Source organism: Bombus pascuorum, chromosome 9, assembly GCF_905332965.1.
Source record: "Bombus pascuorum chromosome 9, iyBomPasc1.1, whole genome shotgun sequence".
Taxonomy (NCBI): domain Eukaryota; kingdom Metazoa; phylum Arthropoda; class Insecta; order Hymenoptera; family Apidae; genus Bombus; species Bombus pascuorum.
The window spans coordinates 2743753-2756609 of record NC_083496.1 but is presented as its reverse complement, the minus strand read 5'-3'; the positions used below and the strand labels follow the sequence as shown (position 1 = coordinate 2756609).

Below are 12857 nucleotides of genomic sequence, written 5' to 3'. Positions count from 1 at the left end.
TGTGAGTGAACTGAGAATTTTTGAAACTTGTATTTTCAAATTTCGTTATTAATGCTTTAAGAATCAATAAAATTCGAAGAGGTTTGTAAATACTTTAACAATATAAATTTCCTACTTTTTAAATTTCACTTATTCTTTCCATAAAAGTATTAAAACGATATTGTAAGTATCCATCCGAGAGAAATATTAAACAAAACATAGGATAGTAGTAATAAAAGTAAAGTGTGAATATGTACTTTCAAAAACTGACTTTTTATAGTTTAACACGATAAAAGAATGAACAGTTCATAAAAAATAGATTGGTATACAACTGATAAATTAAAGTAAGTATATTAATAGATAGTACTCAATATTTGGCTACCAAATATGAAAAGAAATAGTCCTATAATTAAAAAATATTTCATAGTCTTCCTATTTAAAAACATACTTTTATATATTGATTATAATATGTATAATGTTAGTTCCTACCCCCACAAACTTTATAACTTTTAATTAAAAATAAACCAAATTCTGTAAATATCTTCAACATCGTAATAGAGAATATATTACTAAGAAAATAATTATACTGTATGAATTTTGTAAAAATGCTATAATAAAATTGCGTACACAATATAAAATTTATTATTTAGCAGGTCTGGATAAATAAAGTGAATAAATTGTTATATATAAAAATATATATATATGTAAACTCCCTAGTTCACGTGGGATAGGGACTCTTCTTGTTTTACAGGTAGCACGACTTTTTTCTCACGGACAGAACGACCCTCTTAATGTTTTAGGGACAACCATTTTTTGAGAGATACACTTTTCCCAAACGAACGGACAGAGAGCAACATCAGAGACAGACAAGAGCACAGAATAACCATTTAAAATTTTGAAGACTGACGGAGAAAGATCGGTAGCTCGGGACGTTGAAAATCGATTCTTGGTTTTCAGGTAACCATTGTATAGAACTTGTTATTTCGCGTATATGTAATTTATTGTTATTTATTGTTATAGACGGATATCAATTGTTTATTTTTGTATTTTATCTAACTACTTTCACAATAAAACTTGATTTTCATATCTCAGAATCAATCACCTGATTTACAATCACCCCAAGATTTACAATATTACATATATTTTACAAAAGTGACTTATTACAATTAATTCATATTACAAAATATTTCTAATTAGATAAAATGTAAAAAATATTATTTACATCAGTCTAGTTAATATCTTACATTGTACTATTTAAGGATAATCACAAATTAGCCTTAGCTACAGTGGTAAGCGATACCTTAACAGCTATGTGATTATGTGTCATAACTGCTTTTTCGAACCTTCTTCCAATTAAAATCCTGAAATAAAATATATAGATGAATAAACTACTGAAAAAGATAAAATGTTTAAGAAATATTATGATTTATAAAATACAATATTACTTACACAGTAGAAGAAGCAGCAGATGTATTTGAAATAGTTAATCATCCAACGAATCATCTTTACTATGTTCGTGTAATAAAACATATTCTCTGGTGCTGTATCCAAAACGAATCACATCCCGTTCTAATAATTCGTGGTATCTTCTCGGTTCTAATTTTACATTATTTACAAATGTACCATTTGCAGACTCTAGGTCTATAAGATAAGGGCAAATTCTTTTTCCTTCGCCTCCACCTTCTTTTTTAAAAGGTACTAAACGATATTGTAGAACTGCATGCTGCTTAGAGCATGAAGGGTGATCCAAGGGAATATCCGCAATTTTGCGATCTCTGCCCATTAAATAAGCTGATTCTCTATGAATATACAAGACAGGCAATGCTTTGTCTTCTTTGAACGGATATAACCTCCATCTTCGTTTAGGTTTCCTCGCATCTGCAGGTTCGGAATATTTAATAACCACACCATTTACAGTGTTTGTATCTTCTGTTAGTTTTCCAGACAATCCGAAATTTGGTTTTTCTTTTTCCTGTATTGGTTTACGTTTCGCGCTAACATTAGGTTTACCCCATTCTGGCGAACGTTCTCTCTTTACTCGTACTTCTTTGTAATTATTTCTACTCATGGTAAAGATCTTGCGAATTACCGACTAAATAGCAAACAGATCGGTTGATATCGCGTACCTTGAATGACTTAACACTCAAGATAGAGGTTTAATAGTTTAACCTAACCTCAATCGAGTGTTAGTGTTATTTAGCACTTTATTTACACTTGTTCAGACTGAAACACTTTACTCGCACAGTATGATGTTTCGTTAATGACTGTCTTAATATATTGCTGATTTGTATAACAGTCTAACTTAACTTCAATTAAGTGTTAGTGTTATTTAGCACTTGTTCAAACTGAAACACTTTATTCACACGGTATGATGGTTTTTTAATGACTTCCCTAGCATGTTGCTGCCTGTCCCCATCAGCCGATGAGTCACAGCCATTATGCTCTCCCCACCACCCAACCATCCGAACGTATCCGAACCATAAACAGATGTTGAACAATACTAATTATAACACAATAACTTTCTCAAAATTTCAATTATTTACCGAGTTATAGCTATTTTAATGACGCGGCAACTAAACGGTCCGACCAGAATTGATCGAACTATAGATGGTAGACGTTGCCCAATTACCTTTTTCTTTGAAAATCCTCCTTCAATACTAAACCCATTGGCGCGGTCAAATTGAGCGTTCCCGGAACTTCTACACAAATTTAACTATATTTAAACTTTATTATATCGCTTCGTAATTACTGACCTTACCCAATACATGCATACAATTTATTTTTCGGTATTTAATTTTAATTTGCTCCTTTATTTTCTGAGAAAAATTTGTACTTTGCCTTGCCTACCGTCCGACAAAATATGTTAGTCAAACAAAATCAGCAATAACAGATAATAACAGCTGTTATATCCGTAATCTTTTTAATGAAGGTTTTATACCCATTTTAAAAACAGTGAACGTTATGGGAATCACGATTGGTCCAGAAGCCCATGCGTTCGCTGTCAAACGGGACGAAACTCGGATCGAACGCTCTGAAATCCGAGCTTCTGATGCTTCAAAGGAAGCCAGCAGGCAGTAAATGTATACAAAATTTAATTACTGTGGCTGTAACTATTAGCTGCTGCAGTAAGCACATTTCGTTTACATTACTACCTCGTCACGTTGGACAAACTATATGTGTGTATGTATATTGTATGATTTTTTAGATGTTTGTTTCTATATGCAAATGCTGTTATAGAATCGTATATAACATATAAAATTGATTGTTTAATAAGTTTGGGAGAATAAAGCGTTTGATATAAATGGGTAAATTATAATATGTGTGTATTTCAAGATTGATTTATTACAATCAATTTATGTTTCTAATTACATAAATGTCAAACTTGTACACTAACAATTTTTTCTGTTAAGAGCTGAAAATTTTATTAGAATAAATATTGCACTGTCGTAAATGCTCCAAAAGAAGTAAATTTTTTAATCTTTCTTATAACTCAATTTAAAGATAATTATAAACTAATTTTACAACTTGTCCTAGTAGGTAACGTTACATTCTGTCAATGTATGTTAAAAGTTGCTTCTTAAATATTTTACAGGTAGGATCTGAAATAGAATATACAAGTAAATAGATTTCAGCAAAAAAATAAAATATTTAAGAAATATTACATAGCATGAAATATTACATAGTATTACCTATGCAGTAGTAGTAAGAGTAGGTATACTTGTAGTAGTTGAGGGAACATCATCATCAAACGAATCATCTTTACTATGTTCATGTAATAAAACATATTCTCTAGAGCTGAATCCAAAACGGATTACATCCCTTTTTAATAGTTCATGGTATCTTCTCGGTTCTAATTTTATATTATTTACAAATGTACCATTTGCAGACTCTAGGTCTATAAGATAAGGGCGAATTCTTCTTCCTTCACCTCCACCTTCCTTTTGAAAAGATACTAAACGATATTGTAAAACCGCATGCTGTTTAGAGCACGAAGGATGATCTAAGGGAATATCAGCAACTTTGCGATCTCTGCCCATTAAATAGGCTGACTGTCTGTGAATATACAAAGTAGGCAATGCTTTTTCTCCTTTGAAAGGATATAACCTCCATCTGCGTTTAGGTTTCCTTGCGTCTGATGGTTCAGCATATTTAATGACCACACCATTTACAGTGTTTGTATCTTCTGTTAGTTTTCCAGATAATTCAAAATTTGGCTTATCTTTTTCTTCCAGCTTTGGCTTAGCCTCGGCTTTAACAGTAGGTTTGCCCCATTCTGGCGATAGTTCGTTTCTTACTTTTACTTCTTCCAAATTATTCCTTGTTTCTTTGTTGACATTGTCATGTTTCTTATTATATTCAATAGAGCCTCTCTGTCTCCTTGTTTTTTCTTCATAGTCTCTGTATCGTGGACGAGATTCCTCTCTTCTTGGAGGAGATCTCTCATATCTTCTTCTATCATATTGTCTATCCTCTTCTCTCCTCAGGTGATCATGTCGGCTATCCCTATATAACTTATCCCGTTCGCCTTGCGATCTATCATAATGCACATCATTATTTTCTCTTCTTACGTTTCTGCTAAATTTGTGAACGTCCCTACCTTCTCTCTTGTCTCTGTAACTTTTATTCTTGCTGCTCGATTCCTTTTTGCTGGATCGTCTGTCTTGGTTAGAGTGTCTGTGTTTACGTCTTTTCCGTGACTTTTCGTGATGGCTATCGTCACTACTTTCAGAACTACTGCTAGACATTTTTATACTTTTGTCGATATAATTTCTTCAACGAAGTCAGTCTTCTAACATCTTGATACGAAACGATGCGAGGACAAGATAACCTATGCTAGTAACAAAACGGCCTGTTATAAACACTGTGAGTTTTAATACACACATTAATATATTAATATACACATGTAGAAAATTATATTTTATGCTTACGTTTTTCAGTTGATATCTAAATGTGTTCTAAATTCTACTTTTTTTTTTATTAAAAACATCAATCATTCCTTTAATTGCACTATACACACTGCCACCATGCGTACGAAACTTCAAATAATGAAATATACATACATATATATATGTTTGTGTGCATATACGCTTGCACGCGGTTATACGCTAGTTGCACATAGTTTTATAAAAATGAAGATGTAGTATGTCATAATGCACTTACATAAACATTTTTATCGTAGAGCATTCTATAATCATATTATCAAAAATTTACGTAATATATTATTGTAGATGTACTTAGATTGTTGGGTTTAAATGACTATAACGGTGCTAATATCTTTTTTCTTTCACTCCTAATGGTAGTAGTTGCAATATTACTTTATGTCTATTGCAAAAATATGATAAATTATAATTATCAAAGCATTTGTTGGCATCATTATAAAAGATGCAATTAATTATATCTTCGCGTAAATTAGATTTGCAGCGGTGGATGTCTTAACTTTGTTAACAACGATGAAATGAAATTGTACACATGAGCGATCTAATTGAAGTTGCAAGTAACTTTTAAACGTATTAATTAATTTGAACTGAATCGAGTTAACAACAACTTCGTAATTATCGCTGAGGATTACGACGAAATTTGAATTAGCACGGCGCATGTTCGAACTTACGACATCCGATTAGAAGAGTTTCTTTATAAGGAAGCGGATGATTTACATGTAAAAAAAATATTGCTTTTATTTTGTATAAAAAAGTATAAAATCAGTATATACATAATAGTACATAATTAAAATATCTACAAGGATACTTGTATTTTTATGTCCTTTACCTTTTTTAAACCTTGTTCCGGTTTCGTTGTAATTTTAAGATACGTGAGATGACAGAGAAGGGTTTGTGTGTTATTTTCGGACTTGGCACGCTAAACCTTCTTTCTTTTCCCATTTATTGCGTAAACTTGTACTATGGTGTGCCATAGTATTCGTTCTCGTGGAGTATTTAAAACGATGAAAGAGTTGAATCGGTGAAAGAGTCGGTATTGTCGGAGTTACTTTCAGCAGCATCTACAAACGCCGTGGATAGATCTCCTGCCAGTTTGCTCACAGTTTGCGAGGTCACATCATACATGAAGATTTCTTTCTCGCCTTGATCCGCGCCTTCTGGCCTGCAATACCATCGATGATTATTTGAAAGCCGAAGGAAAGTGAAGCCTGGCGATTTTGATCGTTATTGCTGGGAGAGATGTTCACGGAAGCGGATCGAGTAGAACGTTCATGGAAGATGACGATGGATGACGGAGAATATGGCTCGTTAAAGAATAATTGCATGTGTCGTTTAAAGCTAATGGTCGAGTTAACAAAAGCAAACGAGTATAGGTAAGCGTGATTAGTTATGGCATCGAACTCGTGTCTATCACTTACATGGTCACCAATAGAACCACCGACTGTTTCTGCGGCTCCGTTCGGCTTTCCTGCTCCAACCACTTCTTGTAGTTCTCCTCCGTTGGTTTTTTCACCAGTTGTTTCAGAGTATCGCCGGCGAGAAACTTGACCGCTTGCACATCGCTGACCCTCCTGCCTTGCCTCGATTCAATCTCTTTTTCCTCATGAAAGTTAGAGTCAACGGGTGCCAATACAACTACGCTAGAGATCTTCCGACCATTAAGTTGCGGCACGTCCGGAATAGGGAAGGAAGCACCACTCACTTTGAGCGGTAGATAACGATTATATTGGGACTCGTCTTTCTCTCCTACGGTTACGGGATTCAACCTGGTAGCATCATCGCGTATGTGTTGATCCGCTAGCGCCTGGCCTTGCTCCGTATTTGGATCGAAGCGTACTACTTTCATCTCCACTCCACCTGGCCGCAAGGTAGCCTGCTCGAACTTAGTCGAGCTATCGGTAGCCGCCTTCTTCGCCGAAACTGGCGAGGAAGTGGAGGAAGAAGAGGAGGTCGAGGAGGAAGCGCTCTCTGCCGTTTGGGGTTTCTTGACGATCGACGGGACCGGTTCGCTGGCAGCTACCGCGGAACCGCCTCCGGCACCGTAGAAATTCGCCAGAGCCTCCGGCGGTAGTTTCTCTATCGGTATGTCGCCGACCTTGTCGTAATCCAGTATTTGTATGTCGGCATTACCCAAAATACCGGAACTCAGCAGCTGTTCCCTGATATCATCCGGTACCTCGTCCGGAAGATTCGCGATATTTTCCCTAATTTTAGCCTCTTTCTTTGGAGAGAAAGTTGTTGTCGTCGTTGGAGCTTCGGTGGTAGTCGTCGTTGTAGTCGTCGTGGTAGTAGTAGTTGTACTTGGAACGAACGGTCTGATGGTTGAGATCGAATTGAATTCTTCAGAGGGACTGACTGGAGTCGCGTAAATCTTTTGCGAAGGACTCGCGCTGTTTCCGGCAAACGATGGACGTCCCCAGATCGAAGATCGTTGTGGAGACGCTGGGAATCTTTGCTGCTGTTGCGGTTGTTGAAGATTTTGCGAGAAAAATCCTTGTTGTTGACTTTGAATAATCTGCTGTTTCGTATTCAGATGCTGCTGTTGATCGCTTATAAATTCGCTCGGTGGATTTCTTAAGATGTCTGGCGACGAACTCGGCGATTGAGCGGAAACGTATTGATTCTGTGGCGTGTCTGGGAATCCAGTTGGCTGGATTACGGGATTAGGTGGGAAAGGGCCAGGATGAAGTGGATTTTCTCGAATTGCATAGTGTTGCTCGAGCTTCGGAACAGCTTTGAAAATTTCTCCTCCTGGTTTTTGAATTTGAGGCAAAATTGGTACTTGCGGTATATTGTGCACCGGTTGCGCTTGATTATATTTCAATTGCGAACGATACTGTTGCTCCTGTAACAATTTCTGTTCTTGTTCCTGTTTCCTTCTGCGTTGTTCCTGCAGCCTTTGTTGCTCCTGTAATCTTTGCTGTTCCTGCAATCTCTGTTGGTCTTGTAATCTCTGTTGCTCCTGTATCCTCTGCTGTTCCTGTATTCTCTGTTGTTCCTGTATCCTCTGCTGCTCCTGTATTCTCTGTTGCTCCTGTATCCTCTGTTGCTCCTGCAATCTTTGATGATCCTGTTGTCTCTGTTGTTCGTGCTGTCTCTGCTGATCCAGTATCCTCTGTTGCTCCAAGAATCGTTGATGTTCCTGAAGTCTTTGTTGCTCGTGTTGCCTCTGATGTTCGCGTTGTTTTAGCAATTCCTGTTGACGACGTTGCTCGTGATACCTTTGTTTCTCTAATTCTTGTTGCTTATACGAGGACAAAGGTGGCTGCTGCGGCTGTTGTTCCACGTTGAAAGGACTGCCCTGGTTCGGTGGCAAAGGTTGATTTTGTACCTGCACGTTTTGATGGGAAACCGACAACGTAGGCGGGAACCCTGGTTGCTGTGGGTGGTTAATGTTGACGCGATGAGATGTACCGAAAGTATTGAACGGCGCTCGTTGTTGTACATCTGGTAGACCTTGAATCGTTATAGGCAATCGTTGAGGCCTTTGCAACGGACTCCTCGCTTGCGGCGGAGACGAGAAGGACGGCTGTTGCTGCAAGAAATTAGGAGGCGGTTGCTGTTGGAGAGGTTGATGGAGTGCCTGCTGTTGTGGAAAAGAGTTGGCGATTCTCTGCTGTGGAAATGGCGGTGGAACTCTCTGATGGACCGGTTGAATCGGTTGATACGGACCATGTTGTCGTTTAGGAGATCCTGGAGGAGTAGAAGTTGGCTTGGCCTGTTGTTGAGTCGGCGGCACTTCCAAATCGCTACGCTTATGATGATTGTTCGGAGGTACTTGGTCGGTGCCGAAGGTGACGCGAATACCGCTAGAACCAGAATGGTACACTTCACTGTCGGGTCGAATGATAGCTCTCAAAGTCGTAGAAGGTTCTGACGGTGCCGGTGTCGCCGTGTGAACAGGTTCTTCCGGGTAAGGTGCTGGATTATCTGGTTTGATCTCCTCGTGTTCCTCGACAGGTGTCAGCGCAGGCACGGGTGCATCGTAGACGACTCGAGACTTATCTCCGTAGCCCTTCTTTTTCTCGTATTTCACATAAAACACTTGTATAGGCTCTTTCGTGGGTCTTGGTGGCGGAGGAGGTGGTGGGGGTACCGGTGTCGGCAACGTTTCGTTGGATTCCTTGATGATAATTTCGATGATCGGTTCCGGTTCCGTCGGATAATAATTCAACGGACCCTCTTCGTAAAGATCGTCGCTCTTGGAGCTTGCCAAAGGATTGTAGAGCGGATCTCTCTGAGAATATTGAACGATTGGTTCCATTTGGACGGCATAGGGTGGCGGTCTGGCTCCTCTTCTCGGATAGAATGCAACCTGTTGCCTCTTATCACGGCTTTTCGAGGACTCATCTTTGGCAAAGGTCGCAACGACGAAGAGCGCTATTATCGTGACAATCTGGAAATGCGAATCTCTATCGGAATATGAAAACAAGAGGAACCAAATGGCATGTATCTGCGTACACAGGCAGAACGCATTTGTGGAAACATTGATCGCGCGTGGGTAACCGAGTGACCCGATTAATAAACAAGAAGAAACATCCTGTAAGGCCTTAAAAGGCCAATCGATTGGTATTCTAGCGTCGCCGAATGGACAGTTACTGCTACCCTGATAAGCGATTCCCAGCCGCGATCGTGTTCCCGATATGGCGAGACCGAGTTACAGCACGTATCGGATATAGGATGTTTCTCGAGTTTAAATTGCGCGAATAGAACAGAAATTCTTGTCGCTTGCTTTACATGGCCATAGAGAGAAAGAAGGAGAGAAAATTTAGGTTTTAGATTCAATGGCGTGCGCGTTTCACCTGGAGAATTCGGTGACTCTCCTAAAGCGCGGCGACTTCTTAATATTCCTCGAACAAAAAGAAAACTCGTACTCGACGTACGCGGACGAAATGAATTCATTTACATGGTTTTCATGCTAAGCGCCGAGCAAATTGGACGGTATAGTGCGAGCTCGTTAGAACACGTACCTCGTTAGAACTTTTTCGTAGAATTTGAAATTCATAGATTAAGCGAAAGAAAAAAGAAAAATACGTTACGAACTATTAATTGAGCATACATAAACGCGTCGCTAATCCGATATACAATACTTTCCCTTGCTAAGTAGCCAAAGGCGATACGCTGACTGATTACAAATGATAGAACCGCGTCGAACGTTTCCCGTAACTAAGATACGAGACATGGTTATTACGATGAAAGTACAAGCGGGCGCGTTCTCTGAAATCAGCTATTTAGCCTATTAATACAACACTCTCGGCGGAGAGTTTCACCGGTTCCCGGGAATATTCTCGAGGAGGCACGATATTTTATATAATTACCAGTATAAGGAAGCGCATGATGTGTCCAAATCAGTTACTCGTTCGGCTTCTTTTTTTCTGGATGGTCGTGTCACACTTCACCGGTTTCACGTGTTTGACTTTAATGAAGAGCGGCTAACTCGCGATAGGCAACATGATATCCGTAGGACCGGGCATGTACTGAAAGATATTGGATGGAGCTTCGTACGGGAACTGAGGACAGATTGGGCCCAGAGGCCTGTTTCTCCCTACCTGATGCCACCACCACAGAACGCTTCAAGAAGCTCCTCTCTAATATCGAATACGGTGGGGCACCTTTCTCTGACTCTGCTGGCTACATACACTTCGCGTGGCTAGTGTAAAGCAACGTTTCAACCTTTCGCGTGTAGGACATACAGACGTGGTTCAAGACGAGAAAAAGAAAAGAAAAAAAAAATAAAAGGAAGGTTCCAGCAAGAGGAGACAACGACGGAGAAGGGAGAAGCGGGCGAAGCCGTTGTCGACTTTCTTTAAATCCGTCTGCCGATCGAAAGGAAAGGAAGATGATTATATTAAACGAGCGTTACTTTTCCGTCGACCTCCAAGGCCTATCGAAACCGAAACCTTCCTTTCCTCTAGGAGAAGGCCGTGTCCGCTGCTGGCATGGTGCACACCGAATTATTTGGTGAAAGACTACCGCCTCCGGAGCATGGCAACTTGCACGCACACTCACCTTTACATACACTTATCATTACTTTCGCTAAAAGTTTAAAGCGGTTCCGAGCGAACGATTTCTTACAAACAAATCATTTCCTGCGTCTGCCTAATGACCTCTCTTTCACGGCGATAAGCAAATTCTAGCGATCACTTTTACCATGTACCAACAGCCTTTCTTTGACTCGATAGTTCCTTAATTCTATTATATTGTAACGATGATGATTCGTTGTTACTTTGACATTATTTCGCTCTGTTCTTTAACGATATTGTAATTTTATATTCAGTTGCGAGTTTTCCAAACCTAGGTACTAAGAATTACGTAATTACATGGCTTAATGAATCGAAACTTTAAAACTCATGTAATTGCTATATACATTTTTCGTCACGTTTCATTCCTACCTGTTTTGTTTTTAGTCTTGCTACGATTACGTAGTTTTCCTTTCCGTAATAGAGATAGTCCGAGATTTTCCAACAAGTTTTATCCCACGTGAAAAGATCGCGTGCACTCTTTTTCCGTAAATTGCGTTCAGTTTGCTGTGAAAGGCAGAAATCTAGAATACCAGTTAAATGAGGATGACCTGGTAAAACCCTTAGTTGCAAAAGCTCTGATGATGCAAAATTCTCATACTTGCGTAACGCGCATTCCAGACTGATTTATCTGATCTGAGATAGATTCGTTTAGATTGATTCCCTATAACCTCGTCTTCACCTCTGAACTTTGAATGACTCAAGCACGTAACAGAATTTCGTTTTCTCCCGAGGCTCGAAAGTGTGCAAACCGATTTGGAAATTAGACAACAGTCTACTGTCAGAGTACATTGACATTTAACGATTTCAGTGGACCAGCATCCAGCAACAAAGATGAGTATTTAGCGAATATCCACGCACCGTCGAGATTCGACGTCTCGCTCGTCCTACTTGAAAACTTTCACTTACGTTGGCGTAAGAGGTCCAAACAACGACCGAGAGATTCGAACACGATGAGCAAAGAATCGAATGGTCAGTGATTTCTAACTGTGTAAAGACATATCGTTTGTAAGTAAGACTATTTATTCATATAGACAAAAAACTTTTATATTACTGAATTTTTATCAAGGTAATAACATAAAACGATACGATTGCTGGTTTCGTAAAATTCACGGATGAGAGGAAAACTGTGCAGAATCGTTCAAAGTTAATTGTCTGAAAACGATTGAGGATGGATAAATAAGGTAAGCGTAAGGAGACGGGTTTATTATGGCGTTTAGCAATAATTGCAACAGTAGTTTGTGAAACAACATTTAGAAGTGAATTGCACGAGTCGTAGCTGCTGGGTTCTCATGAAAGTCCAGAGATATAGAGTGGCAGATGATATGGTTCTCGATCTACGGCCGTACAGTCTGTGGGTATATATGTAGTTCTCGGAGAGCACTGCGCTCATGAGCAATAACGTAACTGTTGAAGAGTGAAAGTGCCGTAAAGTGGGACATGGCAAGAATAGCGTCCGATCTTTTAATTAATAAATAAAGCAAACAAACGGTTCTCATTTCCTTTGCCTTTTGTATTGAAGCGGCGGAAGACGGTTCGCCGTTTCATAAGACCTTGGCTGATATATTAAAATTTTACGCGTCTCCGTGAGAAAATTGCTTTCGATCTAGTTGATCGTTTCCTGGTATCGTTTGCTCGACATATCATGGCTAGGGGCAAAAAATCTAAGTCGATTACTTCGCTCTTTTTGCGACAGCCAGTTCGATATTTTTCTTATTATCGTTGACTTTCCTTTCAGCAAAGTTTCTTATATTAGCTGTATCATTCGCACCTATGTATGCATATTCTCATAACTGTGTTATATAATTAGACAGCATATACGGTATAAACAAAAAGTATTTGTGACCGGTGTTATATTCACTGCGCTTTCTATTTCCATCGTAAAGAGTACATTTTAAGATCCTGTATAGCGTGGGATATT

The 12857-nt window shown here is 39.0% G+C and overlaps 3 protein-coding genes across 4 annotated transcripts; all 3 read right to left on the bottom strand.

Moving 5' to 3' along the window:
- Positions 1-1083: 1083 nt before the first annotated feature.
- LOC132910285 (smad nuclear-interacting protein 1-like) lies at positions 1084-2343 on the bottom strand. The gene is made up of 2 exons (XM_060965849.1): positions 1429-2343; positions 1084-1340 (listed from the first exon to the last, which is right to left on the bottom strand). The coding sequence occupies exon 1, from the start codon at positions 2045-2047 to the stop codon at positions 1463-1465; it is 585 nt and encodes a 194-aa protein (XP_060821832.1). The 5' UTR covers positions 2048-2343; the 3' UTR covers positions 1084-1340; positions 1429-1462.
- A 942-nt stretch (positions 2344-3285) lies between these two features.
- LOC132910932 (smad nuclear interacting protein 1-like) lies at positions 3286-5044 on the bottom strand. 2 transcript variants are annotated; one of them, XM_060967130.1, is made up of 3 exons: positions 4908-5044; positions 3669-4812; positions 3286-3578 (listed from the first exon to the last, which is right to left on the bottom strand). In XM_060967130.1, the coding sequence occupies exon 2, from the start codon at positions 4722-4724 to the stop codon at positions 3669-3671; it is 1056 nt and encodes a 351-aa protein (XP_060823113.1). In that variant the 5' UTR covers positions 4725-4812; positions 4908-5044; the 3' UTR covers positions 3286-3578. The 2 variants fall into 2 exon arrangements, with proteins under 2 accessions (XP_060823113.1, XP_060823114.1); XM_060967131.1 differs by having other exon boundaries at positions 3669-4807; positions 4908-5042.
- Positions 5045-5628: 584 nt separating this feature from the next.
- Positions 5629-10624, bottom strand: LOC132910271 (daxx-like protein). Its single transcript, XM_060965829.1, has 3 exons — positions 10235-10624; positions 6335-9312; positions 5629-6078 (listed from the first exon to the last, which is right to left on the bottom strand). Exons 1-3 carry the CDS (start codon positions 10250-10252, stop codon positions 5913-5915), a joined length of 3162 nt encoding a protein of 1053 aa, XP_060821812.1. The 5' UTR covers positions 10253-10624; the 3' UTR covers positions 5629-5912.
- Positions 10625-12857: the final 2233 nt, after the last annotated feature.

Excerpts from the sequence above, each read along its gene's own strand:
- LOC132910932 (XM_060967130.1), bottom strand. The coding sequence starts at position 4,724 with ATGTCTAGCAGTAGTTCTGAAAGTAGTGACGATAGCCATCACGAAAAG.
- LOC132910285 (XM_060965849.1), bottom strand. The coding sequence starts at position 2,047 with ATGAGTAGAAATAATTACAAAGAAGTACGAGTAAAGAGAGAACGTTCG.
- LOC132910271 (XM_060965829.1), bottom strand. Across the intron at positions 6,079-6,334 it reads GTGGTTCTATTGGTGACCAT|GCCAGAAGGCGCGGATCAAG; the intron begins GTAAGTGATAGA and ends ATGGTATTGCAG.